The 23,516-nt window shown below is 38.3% G+C and overlaps 1 protein-coding gene across 2 annotated transcripts; it reads left to right on the top strand.

Moving 5' to 3' along the window:
* LOC109223279 lies at positions 11,876-19,956 on the top strand. 2 transcript variants are annotated; one of them, XM_019387527.1, is made up of 7 exons: positions 11,876-12,134; positions 12,521-12,550; positions 14,580-14,672; positions 18,256-18,382; positions 18,616-18,898; positions 19,014-19,068; positions 19,525-19,956. In XM_019387527.1, exons 1-7 carry the CDS (start codon positions 11,877-11,879, stop codon positions 19,597-19,599), a joined length of 921 nt encoding a protein of 306 aa, XP_019243072.1. In that variant the 5' UTR covers position 11,876; the 3' UTR covers positions 19,600-19,956. The 2 variants fall into 2 exon arrangements, with proteins under 2 accessions (XP_019243072.1, XP_019243073.1); XM_019387528.1 differs by lacking the exon at positions 12,521-12,550 and having other exon boundaries at positions 11,882-12,134.

The following is a 23,516-nucleotide window of genomic DNA, read 5'->3' as shown; positions in this document are numbered from 1 at the left end:
TTTTTTGAACTTGGAACTCTAAGTTCAGGACTACCTGTCCTTAATTTCTGTGCTTGTAACTCTAAGTTAAGAAATAAGTGTCCTTAATTTCTGTGCTTGTACCTCTATGCTAACATTCTTATTTTAAATACTATCTCACAAGATTTAAAGAAAAACCTAGGATCAAAGATTGATAGTTTATTGAAGCTTCTTGACAAACCTCATGAAAGGACTATAGAGAGAGAACCTAGTGTTCCAATTAGCAAAAATGCGGTTGATAATCAATGTGATGATACAGATGTGCATGTAGAAGATCATTATGAAAGCGATTATAGAGATGCGCATCTAGAAGACAAAATTGATATTGTCATCAAAATTTAGAAAGGTTAGATACAGTTTTTGAATTTGTTGTCATTGAAATTTATATTCAATAGCGTAATACATATAAACTTTTTTTTGATTACAAATCTGTGTAGAATCTTTTGATGGAGTGGAAGTTCAAGATGGAGTGGAATGTCAAGACCGGGAAAATCCAAAAGAGACAAGTGTAACAGAAATAATTTGTAAATGTGGAGTGCAATCTCAGGATTTAGAAAATCCATGGGAAACAAGTATAAGTGAGATTGTATGCAAATGTGTTGAAGGAATATATGATCTATCTACACCTCTCTCTCTTAAAGAGAAATTTGGAATTCAAAATGATGCCAATCAAGATTAGATGAAATTTTCATGATATGTTGAATGTTAATTTTAGTAAACTATAAGTAACATGTATTAACTGTAAATGTTACAGAATCTTTTGAAGCTGCAAGGAAAGAAGATGGAGTGGACTATCAAGATGATGAAATTTCAAAAGAGAGAAGTGGAGGACAATCTCAAGAGATAGAAAATACCCAAGGAACAAGCATAAGTGAGATTGTTTGCAAATGTATAGAAGGAACATATGATATCTCTACACCTCTCTCTCTTACAGACAATATTGGAAGCCAAAAAAATACTAGTCAAGATAATGATTTAACTGGCATGATCTTGACAGTTGCAAAAGGTTAGACAGAGTTTTTTTCATCTTATACATGTTTGTTTTAATCAAAGATTAGTAACAAGTACTAATTGTGTTAGCTCTTGTAAATATTTTTGCAGAATCTTGTGAACTTGCAATCGAAGAACATGGAGAACAGTTGCAAGACAAAGAAAATGCACCCAATATGTCTGCTCCATTGTCTGTTAAAGAAATACAAAAAGGCAGCATGGCCAACACAAGTATTGATTGTGTCCTTAATATTGTATTCATAATTCAAACTGTCAGGACATTTAAAAAATTATGTCCTTAGTTTTTGTCTCTTCATTTGATAATTTGTCCTAGAATTGACAACTTGCAGCAAACTAATGTATATGTAGTGTTGCTTGCAGAGCAAAGCAAAGATGAAGTCGTTAACCAATATACTAGGAAAATGAAGAGAGATAGTATTGGTTTAGATGGTCCATCATTTGCTATTCTTACTCCTACTCCTCCGACTACACAAATGAGCATTGATGAGGGTTTGTCTTTGGAGGTTGAAGAAAATATTAAAGAAGATCTTGGTCGAGGGAAAAGGAATAAGAAGCTTAGTTGGTAATTGAAATCTCCTTTTGACCAGAAAAGAAAAAGAGGAATATCGATAGCGCAGAATGAAAATATTCTCGTGTATACGGGCTGGATAAAATCAAAATATACTCGTACATGTATTTTTCATTATGCCAAAGATGATGAAAACTTATTGAAGAAATTCATTGTGTGGTTGGGCAAGGAGAAAAGGAAAGGTCGCAAAAAAGTGTGAGTCCCTAAATGTATTCATTATTTCTTAATTGCTTACATTTGTGTCTTGAACTTGTAATTTTAAATTTAGGACTAAGTGTATTGAGCTTCTAAGTCTTACTTCATGACTAAATGTCCTAAAATTTTGAATTTGCAACTCTAACTTCAGGATCAAGTGTCCTTAATTTTTGAACTTCCACTCTAAGTTCAGGACCAATTGTCCTTAACTTATGAGCCTGTTACTCTAAGTTCAGGACTAATTGTTCTTTAATTTATGAGCTTGTAAGTCTAAGTTCAGGACCAGGTGTCCTTAACTTTTGAACTTGTAACTGTAAGTTAAGGACTACCTGTCCTTAATTTTTGAATTTGCAACTCTAACTTCAGGACCAAGTGTCCTTAAGTTTTGAACTTCCACTCTAAGTTTAGGACCAATTGTCCTTAACTTATGAGCCTGTTACTCTAAGTTCAGGACTAATTGTCCTTTAATATATGAGCTCGTAAGTCTAAGTTCAGGACCAAGTGTCCTTAACTTTTGAACTTGTAACTGTAAGTTAAGGACTACCTGTCCTTAATTTTTGAATTTGCATCTCTAACTTCAGGACCAAGTGTCCTTAATTTTTGAACTTCCACTATAAGTTCAGGACCAATTGTCCTTAACTTATGAGCCTGTTACTCTAAGTTCAGGACTAATTGTCCTTTAATTATAGCTGTAGTCTAAGTTCTAGGTACCAAGTACGTCGTTACTTTTCGTTAACNTGTAACTGTAAGTTAAGGACTACCTGTCCTTAATTTTTGAATTTGCAACTCTAACTTCAGGACCAAGTGTCTTTAATTTTTGAACTTCCACTCTAAGTTCAGGACCAAGCGTCCTTAACATTTGAACTTGTAACTGTAAGTTAAGGACTATCTGTCCTTAATATTTGAATTTGCAACTCTAACTTCAGGACTAAGTGTCCTTAATTTTTGAACTTCCACTCTAAGTTCAGGACCAAATATCCTTAATAGGAATTGAGGACTAACTTATAAACTTTCTAACTTTGATATTTTCAAAATTTTCAGGGGACAAACTGATATATATGCTGAGGATAATGGTGTGAGAAAGAATCCATATAAATTGTACTATCAAAAAATCAGTAGCAAACTGTTCTTCCTTGAGCTTTCAAATAGTAGCTTTGTACTTGATGATAATGTTTGATAATTCACAAGGCATTTGTTTTTTTCTCTTAATTTATTGTTTTTTAATTATTTATGAATGATGGATTTTTTTTCTTTTTTTACCTTTTTATGAAGCATATTGACATTGCCCTGTATTATTTGAGGAAGAAGGAATGCTACCACCCTTCCGCCCATCCTTTTCATTGCACAACTACAAATATACTTTTTGATAACTATATGCTACTTGTGTATAAGGATTTCAATGAAGATGCTTCAGATGAGTTTTGGTGTGGTGATAATCAATTGGTTCTCATACCATATGTGTGGGGTGACAATCGTAGATGTGGAATTGCTTGGACAGAGGTTGACAAAATTTTTTTTCCATATTGGCTTCCTTCAGAAGATAATGATGTTGTGACACATTTTCTTTTGGGGGTATTGGACTTGAATGAGAGGAAGATTGATGTGTACGATTACATATATAGTGAGTCATATGAACAAGGAATGAAACACATTGAAATGTATGCACGCATGATCCCCCACTTGCTAAAGTTCTCATAGTTTGAGAAAAATCACAAGTCTTTTGGAAATGCATTCAACAAATTTGATATTCAGTGGCAAAGATCACCACACCAAACTGGATCATACGTGTTGTCATTTGCTATATAATTTATATGTACTTTAGTCTTATTTTATTAGATATTGTTTAATTGACTCCATATCTTACATTTTTTTTAGGACTAAATGTGGTGCATTCCTAATCAAGTATGTGGAGTTGTTGATGATGGGAAAGTATGTGGAGAAATTCCAACCTGAAGACATATCAAACTTCAGAAAAGAACTTGCAGCAAATCTTTGGGCACATGGAGAGTGGAAAAGAAATTATGGTTATGATACACCACCAGAAAATGTCGGCGACGACTATGATAGTGAAAATGAAACTTCATGCCCAAAGGAGCTGTAGTGTAGTTGTAAAGAAAGTCAGTTGTAGTTGAATTGGTATAAAATTGTTGTAAAGAATCCATATGAATTCTGAAATATCCTGTAAATTGTTCACAAGGCACTTTATTTTGTTTGCATAGCATAATTTTTTGGTCACAGCTATGCCAAATTACAGTTTCAGCAGTAATATGAAGGCATCCTGTTATTAATTTCTTTCTTTCTGTTAACTATTGATTTGTCCATTTTTCACAGTTTTAAAGGGCCAATCTTTGATTAAATTATCTTGAAATTTTTAGAAACTCAAAGCAACACACATTGATTGTTGTAGAACTTCAGGATCTGTTAACTACATCCTGATTTGTTGAAGGATGAAAATAATATTCAGGACATATTTTTTTAAATGTCCTAAACTTCTAGAAATATAGAGAAGAAACTGAAATTTCCAGAAGTTAAGGATATTTTAGAAATTTATGTCCTATATATTAGATTCATACTTCAAATGTTCAGGACGTTTCAAAAAATTATGTCCTGAAGTCTACTTGTATCAATCTCATTTTAAAAATAAGATGTAGCAAGCTGTGTTTAGCAAGCTGCGGATGTCAAGTTTTATAACTACTGATTTGTCCATTTTAAATTGTCAGTTTTTTATTAAATCTGTAGAGATATAGAAAAAGATACATTGATTGTTGTAGAACTTCAGGACATAATGTTCATAAACGTCCTGATTTGTTGAAGGATGAAAATAATATTCAGGACTTATTTTTCTGAAATGTCCTGAACTTCTGGAAATCTAGACAATTATCTGAGATTTCCAGAAGTTAAGGACATTTTAGAAATTTATGTCCTTAATATTAGATTCATACTTCAAATTTTCAGGACTTTTAAAAAATTATGTCCTTAAGTTTTACTTGTACCAATCAGATTTTAAAAATAAAGATGTAGCAAGCTGCAGGCGTCAAATTATATAAAGAAAAGGACTTTCTTGTTTACTTACGGCAAGACTAAAATCCCATAAATAATAATTGGTCCGACAAAGGTAAATTGAACTCCCCAAAAAGAAAAAGAAGCAAAGAGCACGTAAGCGAAAAGAAACTTTAAAAATTTAGGACATCTTTTATATAACCATTTGCTAATGTTTACTTGCTCATATGAAAACAATCTATATGAATCCAATTTGTAGCAAAAACTTAAAAGAGTAGATAAACATAAATGGATATATCTATTATTCTCTATGCTTCCTTGAAAATGGATGGACTGCCGGAGAATATATACAAGATGTTCTATTATGACCAATTCTTCTGCAACGACCATATTTGAATGTTATTTTTGATGATTCGGTAGCTGGATGTGACGACACAAAGGGTCATCACCTGTATTCCTACTCCCTCTGTACTTCTTAGGCCCTGGAAACCTCATTTGGGATTGCCTCGAGTTGTGTGCGCAGTCCGGGCGCGTAGTCGGAAAAGTTTAAATATGAAATTTGTGAGAAAAAAATTGTTAAATCTTGGTATTTAATTGATTGAGTTTGACTTCGGTCAACGTTTTGGGCAAACGGACCCGGACTCGTGATTCGACAGTCCCGGAGGGTCCGTAGGAAATTTTGGGACTTGGGTGTGTGCCCGGAATCAAATTCCGAGGTCCCAAGTCCGAGAAATGAATTTTTGAGTGAAATTGTTTTCTGAAAATAATTAAAGAATTTGAAAGTGTTACTTGTGTTTGAAGACTGTGTTGTCGGGCTCGTATTTTGGTTCCGACGCCCGGCACAAGTCTTAAATATGATTTAAGCAATTGCTGTAAAGTTTGGTAAGATTTGGACGTCATTTGACGCGTTTTGAGCTTGAAGCAGTAAACTTGATGTTTTATGAAAATTGGAAGGAAATCCTGGGTCTTGAGGCCTAATTTGATGCTTATGATGTTGTTTGGGCGATTTGATCGCACGGATGAGTCCGTAGGATGTTTTTGAGTTTATATGTATGTTCGGTTGGGAGCCCCGAGGGCTCGGGTGAGTTTTGAGTAGGTCCCGGGAGGTCTTAGGCTAGAAAAAAATAACAGATGGTTGCAGGTTCAGGGGTTGCAGGCCCCCAGCGCGGCCGCGGTCATTTCTGCGCGGTCCGCGCTGGAAGCCGCGCGGCCGCAGTGCGTCCTTGCGCGGTCCGCGTGGCTAGGTTCAGAGGGCCAGTGAGTTCTAGGTCAACCAGCGCGGCCGCGCACCAAATCAGTGTGGTCCGCGCTGGGTAGGTTCAGAGAGTCATTTTTCTTCCCTTCCTCGGCGCGGCTGCGGTGCATTTTTGTGCAGTCCGTGCCAGCCTTCAGCACAGTATATAAAGTCGGGATTTTCAGTCATTTCTTCACTTCTCCAAAACCCAAAACATAAGAGGCGATTTTCCAAACGATTCTACTTCTTCAAAACGATTGGTAAGTATTTTCTAACTGATTTTCTTTACTCCTTAACATCCTTAAACATAATTTCAACTTCAAAAACAAAGATTTTAATGGGGAACTTGATAATTTAGGGTAGAACCTAGGTTTTCTAAAATTGGGGGTTTTAGACCTCAATTCGGGATCCGATTCCAAACTAACTTACATATTTGAGTTCTTGGGGGAATGGGTAAACGGGTTTTGGTTCGAACCTCAGGTTTTGACCATGTGGGCCCGGGGGCTTTTTTGACCTTTTGGGGTAAATTGATGAAAAAGCCACAATTAGTCATTGGGTTGGATTTGTTTAGCATATATTGATATCATGAAGTCCTTATTGTATAGATTTGGTCGAGTTGGAGCCGAATTCGAGAGGGAAAGCGATTGTGGAGGATTGTATTGGCCGCGGAAGTTGAGGTAAGTGTTTGGTTTAACCCTAGCTTGAGGGAATAGGAGTCGAGTCTTGTTTGCTAATTGCTAAATGATCGAGTACGGTGTATAGGCATGGTGACGAGTTCCTATACATTGGGGTCTAACATGACCGTGAGTCCTTATATATGAGTTGTTTGGATATTGTTATGCCTTCCATGTCATTGATGGCTTCTATACGTGGTAAACATATTGGGAATGATATTGTGATTGTAGAACTTCGTGAAGTGTTGGCTCGGTCTGAAATACAAATGGTGAGAGCATGTGAAATGAGAAATGCCTGAGAGCTTGACACGAGTGCTAAGGAGAGTTAGGATATAAAAATGAGAGAAAAAGAGAAATAACGATTTACTCTTGCATGGTTGTCATTGGTTATTTGTGTACCCTTGTTGGGATTTCTTTCCAAATACTTGTTTACTCCCTTGTCCTTTATTTGTGACTGTTGCTTGGGCAAGGTTGAGAGTTATAATTGTGGATCGGGTTGCACGCCGCAACAGTGTTATAAGTGGATCGGGTTGCACGCCGCAACAGTGTTATATGTGGATCGGGTTGCACGCCGCAATAGTGTTATATGTGGATCGGGTTGCACGCCGCAACAGTGTTATAATGGTGGATCGGGTTGCACGCCGCAACAGTGAAAATTGTGGATCGGGTTGCACGCCGCAATAGTGATAATTGTGGATCGGGTTGCGCGCCGCAACAGTTATTGATGCAAATGTGTTTAGTGTCGGTATTAGTTTCTTGTTCGCTTTAAATTGTAAGTTGCACCTAGATTGATTACTTCGGATTTACTGTTACTGTTGTTATCTCCCCACAGCATGTTTCCCCCTCCCATGTTTCTAGTTGTTTGGTATCTTGTTTTCGTTGTATAATTATAACTGCACAGGTTTATGTGGTGTCCAGTCTAGCCTCGTCACTACTCGCCGGGGTTAGGCTAGACACTTACCAGAACATGGGGTCGGTTGTGCTGATGCTACACTCTGTGCATTTTTGCACAGGTCCAGGTTTTGAGCAGCAACAGCAGCATTAGCACGGGGGCGCACCTTCAGTCCAGAGAGAGACCCGAGGTAGCTTGCAGGCGTCCGCAGGCCCGGTATCTCCCTTCTATCTTTACATTTTGGCTGTCATCTCATTGTACCCGAGATAAACAAATTATGTTTCTTTCAGACCTTGTATGTAGAACTCCTTAGATGTTCGTAAGTATGTGACTCCAGTCCCGGGATAGAGATATATGTGTGGAACTTCTGTATTATTGATCATCTATCTACATTTGAGTCTTCCGCTTATGATTTTAATTCCGTCGCCTTTATTTAATGCCGTTAATTGTCAAAAGGGAACAGGTGTTTAATGAATTTGTTAATTAAGTTGGCTTGCCTAGCTCCGTTAGTAGGCGCCATCACGACTCCCGATGGTGGGAAATCCGGGTCGTGACACTGGAATATGCCTTTTCTTCTGTCTTCTACCTGGCGGGACTTTGAAATCTGGAGGTTTAATAATTTGTGAGTTAACACTCTCTGGTACAATCCAAAAATCCGTATGTCCTACAAGATGTATTTCTCTTTCATATGTTTTCAGCCAAGATTCCTTTAAGTACCAGTCCGAGCAGAAATTGGACTTCTTGATGTTTCTCTTCTCGATAGCATGTATACATGGTAATTTATCAAATTGAAACTGAAAACAATCACATGTTCTTTTGTTTAAGTCTACCAAGAAAGTAATTCCTTCTTCCTCAACTCTAGAATGCCATGAATCAACAGAGAAGACCTTCAAAGTTGAAAAACTATAAGTTAGTACATTATATTAAATTATCATCAAAATAATAAGCTAAAGTAAGAACATAATACTTACATTTAAAGTAAAAGCTAAATCTACCTTTTTCTTCAATTCCTCTTCTACCCAACAAAAAACGTCATAAAAAGTTCCTTCTGCTTCATTTCTTCTTTCATAAAACCAGCATTGTAGCTTCACTTGGATGAAATCCATCATTCTTAATATAGGCAGCTCCCTTGACTCTAATAGCACAGAATTCATTGACTCAACTATGTTTGTTGTGAGCATGTCATATCTTCATCGTGGACTACAAGAACGTGCTCACCTTTTCGGTGGTTCTTCCATCAAGTAGTCAAAAGTCTTCTTATCAACTTTTGCTATATCTGACATGTATAGATCAAATTCTTTGCGCCTGTATACTCTTGCAGCACTTTGGAAAAGTTTTATGACCTCACTTTTCACTTTCTTTCGCTTTAGGTTCTGCTCCAAATGATAGATACAGATCCCATGGTGGCTTTCAGGATATACCTTTGCGATGCCATGTGCGATAGATTGATGCATGTCCGATAAAAAAAATTAAATTGTCACGGCTTCCAATTGCATTGCGAGGCTCACTAAAGTACCACATAGGAATTGTTATTTTCAGATTCTGCAATTCCAAAGGCTAGTGGGAATATTTGGTTATTTGCATCCTTTGAAACTGAAATCATTAAAACACCACGATATTTTGACTTCAAAAAAGTTGCATCAACAGCAATCACTGGTCTACAATGATTCCAACCAGCTATTGATGATCCATATGCATAAAACATATAAAGAAACCTGAAAATACAGTTTAACAGAAGGTTAAAAATACAGGACACCAAATCCTTAACATTTATACTGCACATATCAAAGTTAAGGACAGCTTGTCCTTAACATTTTCACTGCACACATCAAAGTTAAGGACATCTTGTCCTTAACTTTAACAATGCACAAATCAAAGTTAAGGACAGCTTGTCCTTAACATCTTCACTGCACACATCAAAGTTAAGGACAACTTGTCCTTAACTTTTACAATGCACACATCAAAGTTAAGGACACCATGTCCTTAACTTTTTTACTGCATACATCCAAGTTAAGGACACCATGTCCTTAACATTTTCACTGCACACATCAAAGTTAAGGACACCATGTCCTTAACTTTTACAATGCACATATCAAAGTTAAGGACATCATGTCCTTAGCTTTTTCACTGCACACATAAAAGTTAAGGACACCATGTCCTTAACTTTTTCACTGCACACTTCCAAGTTAAGGACACCATGTTCTAAAATTTATAAAACAGACTAATAAACTCTTTTTGATTGTTTACCTGTTGTTGTCGTCTATCTTTATGTTAGTGTATGTTCCCAGGTTTTTACTTTTCATCATATACAAATATGAAGAGAATAATTCATATTTCTCTTCAGGAGTTCCTCTTATTAAAGCTGAAGCACGTTGAATAGCACGCCACGCCTTGTGATAACCAATGTCTAGTCCATGCAATTTTTGCATTTCTGCCATGACGAAGGCTGGTGTAACTTCAAACCTTGGGTCTCAAAGATTGTCAATAATGTAACCACTAATCAACTTTGAAGTTGCATGCCTTTGATCAGCTTTCATAGTGTTAACTGAGCAGTCATGATTTTTCTCAATCTTTACTATCTTGAATAAAGTGTTAACTGAGTAGTTGGGGATTCTTTTTGTTTCGAATTTGAGCTTCGTCTTGTTAGTTGAGTAGAGGTTTTTTCAGCAAATTCTTCTATTACCGGTGCACTCTCTAAGACTTGAATACCCAAAACTTGTTCGTTGTCAATCTCTATAATGCTTTGTCCTTCCACTTGAATAGAATCAAATGTTTGAAGCACCTCTTTAGTTATTGGTTGAGCTTCAACCGCATCTATTTCCATTATCTGTTGGCATTTGTCTTGATTGTCTTGTTGAGTTTCTGTATTGAGATGTTCAAAGGTGCTTGTAGAACCAAAAACTCTTTTTGAAACATCAACAATGAAATGACAACCCTTGAAGAGTGAATGACTTTTTAGTAGCTCTATACATGTGTGAAGATCTAAATCTTTGGATACAAGCATTCCCTTGCTTGTTCTCAGGTTGATATCAAACCATATCATTGCTTCAAACTTGTCTCTATCCAATTCAATAACTTCAAAGACCCGGTTAATGAAATCTTCAAATCGAATTGGCTCAGGTACTAGAACAAGCTTTGTTTGATGATCAAGATACTTATAGTCTGTAGTCCATCTACCATTAAAAGCAACTATAATACATATTGTATACATCCTGCAAGTCAAGAAAATTGGAAATTCCGGACATTTATACAGCAATCATGAAGTTAGAACAACGGTCATGAAGTTGCAAAATACACGACACTATGTCCTTAATATTTAGAACAACAGCCATGAAGTTAAGGACATCATGTCCTTAACTTTATCAATACAATTTGCAAATACAGGACTCTATGTCCTTAATATTTACACTGTAGTCATGAAGTTAAGGACATCATGTCCTAAACTTTATTAGTAGAAGTTGCAAAAACAGGAAACTATGTCCTTAATATTTGCACAGTAGTCATGAAGTTAAGGACATCATGTCCTAAACTTTATCAGTACAAGTTACAAAAATTTTTTATACAGTAGTCATGAAGTTAAGGACATCATGTCCTAAACTGTATCAATTCAATTTGCAAATACAGGACACTATGTCCTTAATATTTAGAACAACAGTCATGAAGTTAAGGACATCGTGTCCTTAGCTTTATCAATACAAGTTGCAAAACACATGACACTTTGTCCTTAATATTTTTTAGAACAACAGTCATGTTAAGGATACCAAATCCTTAACATTATGTCCTCAATATTTACAAAACAATCACAGAGTTAAGGACGCGATGTCCTTAACGTTATCAATCCAGAAAAGGAAAAAAAATCAAATTCCTAGCATCTTATTCTTTAGTAACGAAATAGAAATCCACACAAAAGCATATAGAGATATCTGAAACTTTAGAACTTACTGTTTTTATGGTGAATTTTGGACGACAAAGTTGAATTCTCTAGTTTGAAATCGGAAGAGAAGCTTCTGCATTTTGGACGATCACAGCAATTCTCTGCACGTAAGTTTGAGCTGCTGCTGATCGTAAATAAGGAGCGTAGGTATCAGCGAAATCCTTATAGCAGAAGGGTATTTTCGTCCGGGCAGGTAAAAGTTTATCAAAGCAGTGGCTAAAGACTAAAGACATTTAAAACAGTGACTTAAAAGTAAATACATGTGTTATTAATGGCTAGTGTGCACATCGCCCCAAACAAAAGAAGCCCAACTGCATCTTACTTTGGGCCTAAATATACTTAAAGCCCAAATGTCAAGGGAAGGAACACAACATTTTTCCGCAGATGTTCCACCAGCACCAGTGTTTTCCCTGAGTTTACTACTCAAATCAAATTCAATTCATCAGTCAGTCAGCCTTGTTTCCTGTTTAGATGAATTTCCGGCAATGAATAAGGCCACGAAAACAGCAGCGTTAATCAATTCTCAGGCCAACCCTTTTCAGCTAAAGGCCTCTCTTTTTCATTCTTCCCCAATCTTGGAACGCAGAAGACGCACTCAATGGGATTCTGTTCGTCTCCTTTTCTCTCTGTCTTTCACATAATTTCGTTTATTCTTGTTATTTATTTGGATTTTATCCAGTTTCAGTTTGTGGGGTTCTTTTATTTTGTGATATATGAATATTTCTGTGTGCAAAAAGCTGTCTTGGAAATGGAAATTAGGCAATTTTGGTGGTAGTTATTGACAAAAACCGAACTCCCTCTCTGTGGCGCTATTTCCTTGTTAGTCCTTTTAAAAAAGATTGACGCTTTTTAGAAGTTAGAACATTTAACTTAAATTTTTTGTTTTTCTGGTTTTGAGGAATGCGAATTAGTGCTTTCTGCCTTTTAGTTTTTGCTAATAGAAATAGGTATTGTAATGTTTGATAAAGTTTGCTCCTTTTTCCATGTTGTGCAGGGGAGAAGTGCTTATAAAGGTTCACCAAGGGTGAGCCACTAATAAATATTACTTTGCTTCAATAACATTGTGCAAAGAAAATCTTTTTTCACATTGTATCATGTCATTCTAATTTGCTTGTTTAATTTCAACAAAAAAAAAATGCTTTCCTTCAGATTATGACTAGTGGAGTTACATTTTATGTTGTGTAATAGGTATCTTACTTCGGTTTGAGTAATGGGACTAAAAATCCAGTTCATTACCTGCTACTATATGGTAGTTTTCCAATTTAGCTTCTTAGGTTAGCATATCATTTAAGACATGAAGAAAGGTAAGGAAGAGGCTAACCTTGTTGTTTTAAATTTTATTTCTTCTTGACCTGAAATTTAGAAAAATTCCCAAGAGTTTAACACAATAAACTAGCAAAAAGCTTGTGCATTTTCTTAACTAATGGTGAAAAGTTAAAAATATTCTGTAAATAAAAGAAAATTTTAAAAAATCAAGAAATTGAGAATGCTTCATCTCTGTCCTAACTTGTTAACATTCCATGGCTAGCATGGCTGGGTACTTAAGTGTTTTGTGTCTCTGAACTTTGGAGAGTCATCTCGGGTTCCTGTTTAACCTTGAACTGTTGATCTATTAGTTTACAACAATTCACTTGTTTTGTGTCTTTTCTTGTCATAGTTCTAAAATAATTATGAATTATCCTGTCTTCAGTAGTAATTGGTAATATTAAACCCAAGTGTGAAATACGTTTGCCAAAAAGTTAATATTTTTGATTGAGGGAAAAAAAAGTCAAGTTTGATGGATGGAGTGAAAAATGTGAAAGTCCACATAGTTTGTCCTGTATAAACTACGTGTATGCATTTTCGCCAAACAATACCATGTCGAAATGCTTTTTGAAATGCTTATAAAGGTCGTCTAAACAGTAGTCTGTCTACATTATTTGTTGCTACCAAGTAGCTTTCACGGTCATCCTAGTATGCAAAACCTAAAAATCAGCTGCATGATATAATGCTTTCTTTTGTACTAGACCAAAGAGAATGGCAAAAATGTTGTGCCCTCTGCTTGCGTGGATTCTTGGCGTGAGGAAACTTAGTTTTCGGGGATGGGATTTACATAGGTCTAATAAACCTTTAGGCTGTTGTCTTAATGTGCATATATGCTTTGAGTTGATTGAAACTCATAGGTTGACAATATGTTTTTATGGATGTCAGAAGACAGATCTGTTCACGTTCCTCACTGGCTGAAAGATGTGTTCATCTTGTGATTAAACTTTATCGCATTGGCTCATTCTGTTGGGATTGCCGAGTTTCAGTTTGAATGTTGCAGTTCCTCTGGGCGTGTAGGAAGATTCTTTTGGTGCTGAGTGGTGTTCGGTTGTATTAGTATAGATTTTATGAGATTAAACCGGATCTTCCAGTAATTGCAGTGTGGTTATATTCTATGTTGCTCGGACTCTCCGGAAATGTTGACGGGTGCGTGTTGGATCCTCCAAAAATAGTGTATTTTTGGAGGATCCGACACGGGTGCGGCATCATTTTGGAGAGTCCGGGCAACATAGGTTACATTTCTTATATATGTGCTATATGGGAGTGTTACCAAAAAGTAATAGTTCTGATACAATAAAACTACTCCTTGACCTCAAACTAGTTGAGTCTGTTACATGAATTTTCAATATCCATGTGGATCAGTTTCATCCCAATGTGCAATAATTTGTCTTTTAAGTCGAGTAGTGGTTCTAACACCCGAGGGTGTGCCCTATTGGTCAATGAAGTGGGAGAAGAACCATGAGGTCTTAGGTTCAAATCCCAACAAAGGCAAAAAACACTCGGTGGTTTCTTTCCATTTGCCTAAGCCTTGATGGGAAAAATCACTTGGTACCTGTATTGGTGGGGAGATGGCAGCTACCTGGTGAAATAGTTGAGGTACGCGAGAGCTGGCTTGGATACCACCATCATAGAAAAAAAAAAGAAGACAAGTTAGCGGTTATAATAAGCATATAAAATCCTACTTGGCCAGCATTCTAATTAGTTACAGTCATATGCTTCCTTTTTCTGATTGCGAGCTTTTGTTGCAGAGATCAAACTTCTACTCCAGAAGATATAGGAAGCTGAACTCAAGGGAGACGCTGTTTGAGAATGTCAATGCATTTGCTGAACAGTTCTTTCAGGTCATTCATGATCCAAAACAGATTATTTATTGCTGAATTCATGTTCCGTTAAATGCTTCTAGTGGTATAAATGTTCAAACCTTGGTTTCCTTCTCAAATGGTCAGTAATAAATGCTTCTGTTATAAACATCTATGTGGCGACAATCTAGTAAATCCATATACTCATTGGGCAACTAAGGTTTCTCATTCAAAATCCGGTTGATCCCAAAAAATATGGATCTTCAAGATAACTTTATAAATTTATGAATAGCATGTAATAAAGCTTACTCCTAGCTCAAAGAGTTATGTAATACCAAATGCCCCGAAAAGTCCTGTTCTTACGTTCTAGAAAAGAGTATACAGATTAGAATGTGAACATATTTGCAGATCAGAAATATTATGATTAGTCTTGTTTGTGTTATGGAATCTAAAGGTTTCGAGTTGAGCAGGACCAAGACAGAATACTTGGAGTGTAAGTTCAGTGGCGAGACTCAAGGAGGGGAAGGGGAGGTGAGGCTGGACGCAGGTCATCCCTAGGAGAGGGAGTTTTAAGTATCTTTTGTCTATTATTCAGGGGGGATGGGGAGATTGATGAAGATGTCACACATCGTATTGGGGCGGGATGGATGAAATGGAGACTCGCTTCCGATGTTTTGTGTGACAACAAGGTGCCACCGAAACTTAAGGGTAAGTTCTACAGAGTGGTGGTCAGACCAATGATGTTGTATGGGGCTGAGCGTTGGCCAGTCAAGATCGCTCATGTCCAGAAGATGAAGGTAGCAGATATGAGAATGTTGAGATGGATGTGCGGGCATACCATGTTAGATAGGATCAGAAAGGCTATTCGCGACAAGGTGGGTGTAGCCCCTATTGAGGACAAGATGCGGGAAGCGCGGCTTAGGTGGTTTGGTCATGTGAGGAGGAGAAGCACAGACACCCCGGTGAGGAGGTGTGAGAGGCTGACATTGGAGGGCCTACGGAGAGGTAGAGGTAGGCCAAAGAAAAGAGGTGAGGAGAGGTGATTAGGCAAGACTCGGCGCAGCTTCAGCTGACTGAGGACATGACCCTTGATAGGAAGGTATGGAGGTCGAGGATTAGGATAGTAGAGTCAGTAGTCTAGAGTGTTCATAACAATAGTATTGCATGCAGTCTCGCTTTCTGTTGGTAGTAGGTTTTTATGACTAACCGTTCTTTTCTTTCATTGTTGATCACCTTACTATCTTGTTGTTTTTTATTCTGCTTTTATATGGCTTTTTGGTATTGTTCCTTCTTGTCTATATTTTCGTTAATGTGGTGCTTATGCTTTCCTGAGCCGAGGGTCTATTGGAAACAGTCTCTCTATCCTCACAAGGTAGGGCTAAGGTTTGCATACACACTGCCCTCCTGAGACCCCACGGTGTGGGATAATACTGGGTATGTTGTTATAGTCCTGTTTGTGTTATAGTTTATTCGCTGGTTGGTGGATACATTAGGTTACGGTGGAGTATATTTACTTGGATTAGCACACACCCAATAGCATATGTGTATTTAGCTAGTTGAATGAATCAACAACTTCACTGAATTAACTTCTATCTCTAATTAAAAAGTTGAACTCTTAACAAAATGGAGACTATTCTGTTGTCACTACTCCAATTTGGTCATTGGTGTTGAATGTGTGTGATCGTCTCATCTAAAAGCTTAGCTGTTAGAGAGAGCACATTGCTATTTACTTAATTGTATTTCAACACGTCCCCTCACGTGTGGATCTGATTCTTTTTCATGGGCCAAACATGTGGAAGTTTTTATTTTGATAATGGGGGTCGGAGAGACTTGAACCCAGGACCTCTGCATGTTTTGATACCATGTTGAAGATGTGTGACCATCTCATGTAAAAGCTTAAGCTGTTAGAGATAAATACTCGAAAAGGATTGCTGCGTGTTTGAAGGGTTATTCTTGCTGTTTTGGCCAGTGTTAGTACTTTCTGTTGAACTGTGGATCAGCTTTTGAGTAATTTATCATTTCGACGTGTTTTACATGTGCACTCTTTATCTCTCTTATGAATGCACCTACGGAAATGAACTAAGGAAGTGTTCGATGACCTTGACAACCTCATTTTTCTGAAGTTGGATTGCAGTTGAATTTGCTTCTTGCTGACATTTAGCTTGAAATGCCCCAACAAAGTTTTTTCCTGCTAATCAGCATACGCTGCAGCACGAATCCTTTCTGGTAAATCAACTTAATCATACTCAGGAGGGAGTCTTGGTGAATGTGCAGTTTCATGGTGAACTCTTAAATTGTGGATGCTTCCAAATATTTGACTCATTATTCATCTGGAAACTGGCAGTAGAAAGATGAAAAGGGTTCAGTTGTGCCTTTTTCTGCACCTTCTAGTGGGAAACAAGCGGAAAATATAAGAATGCTTTGAGTGTCTTAAGCAGAAAATGGAAAACATTCACCATCTTATCCTTTTGACTTATTTGGCATGGCTGGATGTTTGATAGAGGCATTGAGGCTTGTTTGGTAGTTGGACAAGTCGTGCAGCTCCTTGAGTAATGGGTAAATCATTAATAAATAAAGCCGAGGTCTTTATTTGACCATGTAAATGTGCAAGACGACCTTTGAGGGCCCAATTGGCAATTTCCTTGATATGGAATTGAAATTTAAAAGTGATTTCAACTCTTGTTATTGCTAACATTGAATAAATTTACGGTTCATTTGGTTCAGAGAAATTTTTTGCGGGGATTAGTAATGCAGAAATTTTTCTTTCTCAACAACAACAAAAAAAAGTAATGCAGGGAATGTAATACATGGATGATTTCTTGTGGAATGTTTAATCCATGTATTGTTAATACCTTTAGGGGTCGTTTGGTTTGAAGACAAGTTATGCTGAGATTAGTTATGCTGTAACTAGTTATCTTGGAATTATTTCTTATTGACTGTTTGGTATGTTGTTTTAATCTTGGGATTGTCAATTTTAATGCTTTATCTTGGGATTACTATTCTACCATCTGGCAGATATAAGTTATCTCGGTACTATTCTTAATCCTGAGATTATTTTTATCCCAAGATTATTTTTGCTTATCCATCATACCAAACGACCCCTTATTGTTATTCCACATCCTATCCCGCATAAAATAATGCATATATTCCCGCATAAATTATACATGTATTACTTATGAGGAAAAGCAAACTAGTAACCAAACAATGTACAAAACAACGCCGAGTTTATACCATGATTAATTCCTTATACTAACCAACCAAACGAGCACTTAGTACATTCAACAATGGAGGTCCTCTTTTCCAGTAACACATTCTTCTCGTATTGCTGACAACATTATTCTCTTCCTAGAAAAAGGGGCTTCTAGTTAAAGCTTGGAAATTTTGGCCGTATCAGGTAACTGCTTGCATCACATTCAATTTTCAAAGCCTTTAGACTATCACTTTCCAAGGGTACTCTACAAAGAATTATTCTCCCGCTTTCCAGCTTATCTATGTGCTCAAACACATTTACATACTCAATTTTACTCTGAAGTCCTAAAAATCAAGAGTAGTTACCCAATGTACCTATTTCATTCTTTGCTGTGAAGAAACTACTCTATAATAACGTTGTTTTTCTTCATTTCAGGGCTGGCAGCCTGATTCTGATGAATATGACCCATCTTCAAGCCGAGACACTTCATGGTTTAGACGAGATTTCAGGGCCAGTGGAAACAAAGGGGGAAGATCAAGGAACAAGGGACCACATCAACAGAGTAAGTGCACCTTTTGTAATGGAATGCAGTGTGTAGAGTTTCTGGAGAACTTCACCTTTGGTGGAGTTCGATCTTGTAAAACGCAACCATTTTTAGCTCCAAAAGTGTCATGTAAAGAAGCATACTTTTCTTTCTTTGCGTATTTTGTTTGTTAAACCAGGCCATTTAGCTATCATCGCCCTGTGCCTTTCGAGTATTCAGCAATAGCTGATTTTCGTCATCTCATTTTTCAGGAGGTTTCCAATTCTTTGAGGATAATGATATTGAGATAGAGACCTTTTTCCGGTCAGCATTTGGCGGGAACAAGTACTACTACTGGTCATTTATGAATGAAGAACCACAATGGAGGAACTCATCAAGCTACTCTAACAACCATAGGTGGAATCGGAGATATCAATATTCAGACTATGATGAGTCAACAGACTCTGAAAATTCAGAGTCGGATTTGAGTTCACAGCGTCTCACACTTGGGTTGAATGCATCTGGCCCTTTGAATCTGGAAGATGTTAAGAATGCGTGAGTATTTAATGATCTTCCAGATAGAAAAATATTAACTTTCAGATGCGCTTTGATATCCTTATTGACAAATGTAACGTCTATATCACTGATTGCACATGCTTTAAATTTGCAGATATCGTCTATGTGCGCTGAAATGGCATCCTGATCGCCACCAGGGCCCATCTAAGGTATATCTATTTCATTACTATTACATATTTGTTTCGATGTTTTACCCTTTTCCACCTTCATCCCTCACACCCCACTTGGCTTTTCCATAAGGCGAATACAACGGAGACTACTCCATGCTTCAATTACGATCAATATGTTTATAGTGCTGTTTCATCTGAATGATCGGTCAAGCTCCTAGTGCTGGTTATTATTTTTGCCCTTGGACTATACTGACAATTGCATGCACTATCAAGTTCATGTAATATAAATATACACATGCAAAAGAGAAAAAAGAAAAAAAAAAAGGAACCAAAAATTCTAGACGTCAATATTCAGTACTTGTAGCTTATGCTCGGAACCTCACTCTTCTCATGTCAAGAGTGAAAGTCAGATCAGTTTATGCTATTCAAGCCTTTCTTATCTGTTTCTCTGTAATACTGTTATAGTTAGATAACAAGTTTTTCATTAATTGACAGGCTGTCGCAGAAGAGAAGTTCAAGGCCTGCAGTGCAGCATATCAATGTTTGTGTGATAAATTGGCATTAACTTAGTAATGGAGCAGATAGTGATACATATCCTAAATTATCAGATGATGATTACTAAATTACTGAGGTTATTGGTTCCCCAGAGGACGTAAGATATACTAACCTACCAATAAAAGAGGCGCTTTATGATAGATGTTTATTATATTTCAAATGGCCATTGCACACATAGGAAGCTATGTCGGATTAGATTATCTAGAAGCATTGACAAAGTGTTTGTAGTAGAGTTGTTTTGCCATGCTTCCAGTGTAAGCTTATGTAATCTTAGCAATAATTTCTGTTCTTTTGTAGCTGTGTTAAGGATGAAAGAATTTGGTTTTGCCATCGTTTACCAAGCTAAACTCATAGTTATCAGTTTCCATGATATATCATACTGTATTTTTTTATTTTTTTTCGCGTATGCGCCGCAAGCGGGCTTGGATGAGGAGGTTAAGAGGCGCTTTTGGGAGGGTTTGGATGAGATTGTGCGTAGTATTCCGCCTGCTGAAAGGTTATTTATTGGAGGGGATTTTAATGGCCGTATTGGGTCCGACGCTGGTAGCTATGGCGAGGTGCATGGTGGCTTTGGCCTTGGGGATAGGAACGGAGGAGGCACTTCACTGTTAGACTTCGCTAAAGCTTTCGAGCTGGTAATTGCAAACTCGACTTTTCTGAAGAGGGAGGAGCATCTGGTTACTTTCCAGAGTATGGCGGTGAAGACTCAGATTGACTACCTTCTCCTCAGAAGGGGTGATAGAGGGTTGTGCAAGGATTGCAAGGTTATCCCGGGAGAGACCCTCGCGACTCAGCATAGGCTCTTAGTGATGGACATGTGCATTCGGCTGAAGAGGAAAAAGGGGCACGCTCGTGGTCGATCGAGGATTAGACGGGGAGCTTTAACCAAGGATAAAGCCCACGAGTTGGAGAGTAGGTTATCCGCTATGGGAGCTTGGAGGAGTAGTGGAGACGCGAGCACTATGTGGTCAATGACGGGCGAGCTGTGTGAGGAAGGCGGCAAGGGAGGTGTTAGGTATATTAAAGGGTTTTGCTAGCAGGCACCAAGGCGACTGGTGGTGGAATGACGTAGTCCAAGGTAAAGTGCAGGCGAAGAAGGTAGCGTACGCAAAGATGGCAGGGAGCACTAGCGAAGAGGAGAGGAGAGCAAATAGAGAGAGGTACAAAGTGGCTAGGAAGGAGGCAAAGATGGCGGTCACGGAGGCTAAGAATGCAGCGTTCAGCCGTCTATACGAGGAATTGGGGGAGAAAGGCGGGGACATGAAGCTGTTTCGGCTAGCTAAAGCGAGGGAGAGGAAGGCCCGGGATCTGGACCAAGTAAGGTGTATCAAAGACGAGGATGGTAGAGTATTGACGGGGGAGTCCCAGATTAAGCAGAGATGGCAGACGTACTTCTACGGTTTTCTAAACGAGGAGGGGGACCGGGATATAGTGCTAGGGGACTTGGGGCATTCGGAGAGTCTTCGGGATTTTAGGTATTGCAGGCGCATTAAGGTGGAGGAGGTCGTGGGGGCGTTGCGTAGGATGAGTAGGGGTAGAGCGACCGGGCCAAATGAAATCCCGGTGGAGTTTTGGAAGTGTGTGGGTAGAGCAGGATTGGAATGGCTGACTGGGCTGTTCAATGTAATCTTTAGGACGAAGAGGATGCCAGATGAGTGGAGGTCGAGTACAGTGGTGCCGTTGCTCAAGAACAAAGGTGATATCCAGTGTTGTAACAATTATAGGGGTATCAAGTTACTTAGCCATACCATGAAAGTCTGGGAGAGGGTGGTAGAGGTGAGGGTGAGGAAGACGACGTCGGTTTCCGACAATCAGTTTGGGTTCATGCCGGGTCGCTCCACTACGGAAGCTATCCACCGTATTAGGAGATTGGTGGAACAGTACAGGGATAAGAAGAAGGATCTGCACATGGTGTTTATTGACTTGGAGAAAGCGTACGACAAGGTTCCTAGGGAGGTGCTCTGGAGATGTCTTGAGGTGAAGGGCGTGCCGGTAGCCTATATAAGAGCAATCAAGGACATGTATGATGGAGCTACGACCAAGGTTAGGACTGTGGGAGGCGACTCGGAGCATTTTCCGGTTGTTATGGGATTACACCCAGGTTCTGCGCTAAGCCCGTTCCTATTCGCCTTGGTAATGGACGCTTTGACACACCATATTCAAGGGGATGTGCCATGGTGTATGTTGTTTGCTGATGACATAGTTCTAATTGATGAGACGAGGGCCGGTGTTAATGAGAGATTGGAGGTTTGGAGACAGACCCTCGAGTCTAAGGGTTTCAAGTTGAGCAGGTCTAAGACAGAGTACCTGGAGTGCATGTTTAGCGCTGAGTCGAGGGAAGTAGGCACGGACGTGAGAGTTGGGTCACAGGTCATCCCGAAGAGAGATAGCTTCAAGTACCTTGGGTCGATGATTCAGGGGGATGGAGAGATCGACGAGGACGTCACTCACCGTATAGGGGCGGCTGGATGAAATGGAGGCTTGCATCTGGAGTTTTGTGTGACAAGAAAGTGCCACTGCCACTCAAAGGTAAGTTCTATAGAGCTGTGGTTAGACCGGCCATGTTGTATGGAGCAGAGTGTTGGCCGGTTAAGAACTCCCATATCCAGAGGATGAAGGTAGCAGAAATGAGGATGCTGAGGTGGATGTGCGGGCACACTAGGATAGACAAGATTAGGAATGAAGATATTCGGAAGAAGGTGGGTGTGGCCCATGTGGATGACAAGATGCGGGAAGCAAGGCTCAGATGGTTCGGGCACGTGCAAAGGAGAAGCCTTGATGCTCCAGTAAGGAGGTGCGAGCGATTGGCAGTGGTGGGTACGAGGAGAGGTAGAGGGAGGCCTAAGAGGTATTGGGGGGAGGTGATCAGGCAGGACATGGTACGTCTGCGGTTTTCCGAGGACATGGCCCTTGATAGAAAGGTCTGGCGATCTAGCATAAGGGTTGTAGGCTAGGGGGTAGTAGTTATTTCCTTACTTCGTTCCGGGGGTAAGGCGGGGCTGGATTAGGGTAGACCTTAGATAGCTTGCAGTTTAGGCTGAATACACTCTGTACTTGCTGTTTATCTTGGCCCTGGGCCTTAGATACTGGTTACTGTTATTGCATGTCTTTCATCTCTTGGTTGTTATGCTTTCATTACTATTACGGTTGCTACTGGAGTTACTAATGAGTTATCTTTTCTTTTCTTGTTTTCTTTTTCTCTGAGCCGAGGGTCTATCGGAAATAGCCTCTCTGCCCTATTGGGTAGGGGTAAGGTCTGCGTACACATTACCCTCCCCAGACCCCACCTGGTGGGATTTTACTGGGTAGTTGTTGTTGTTGTTGTTGTTTTGGGTTGTGGTTGCACATTTCTTGTATTATGAGAATTTATCATAAATTGATTAGCTTTTCGTTGATTCTCGTTTCTATTATTTTTACTTTTTAATTTTTTTTGAAATTTTAAAATATATTTTTCTTTGTACATTATTTATCTTTTATTTCTCTACCTTTACTTCTTGTGATTCAATGTAACTGCTTATATTCTATATAACTTTATTATTTTATTTTTTGAAACTACACCTCCTAATATTATAAATAATGTGTCATTAACGAACTTGGCATATAATGAGAGATGCAATTAAAGTGGATTTTCGTTGTTGAACGTGGTTATAAACTTATTATGTTTCCTAATCTTAATTAGTAGTGGAACTTACTGTTATTATGTTGGAATTTGACATATGTTAAATAATTTATTTATTTTTTGAATTTTGAAATTGTGTTATATTAATGGTTCCAATTTGCTTGTTTTAGTAGTATTGGCTCACATTGCATGTTATTCATTTTTTAGTTAGAATTGATAGATTAGTTTTGTCAAACATTTGAATAATGTTATGACATTATATTTATAATATTAATTTATTTTATCAAACATGAATTCCATGATGTTCATACAA

The sequence above is a fragment of the Nicotiana attenuata genome, chromosome 3, assembly GCF_001879085.1.
Source record: "Nicotiana attenuata strain UT chromosome 3, NIATTr2, whole genome shotgun sequence".
Classification (NCBI taxonomy): domain Eukaryota; kingdom Viridiplantae; phylum Streptophyta; class Magnoliopsida; order Solanales; family Solanaceae; genus Nicotiana; species Nicotiana attenuata.
Note: the sequence above shows the minus strand (reverse complement) of the source record. Positions and strands in the feature narration are given on the sequence as shown.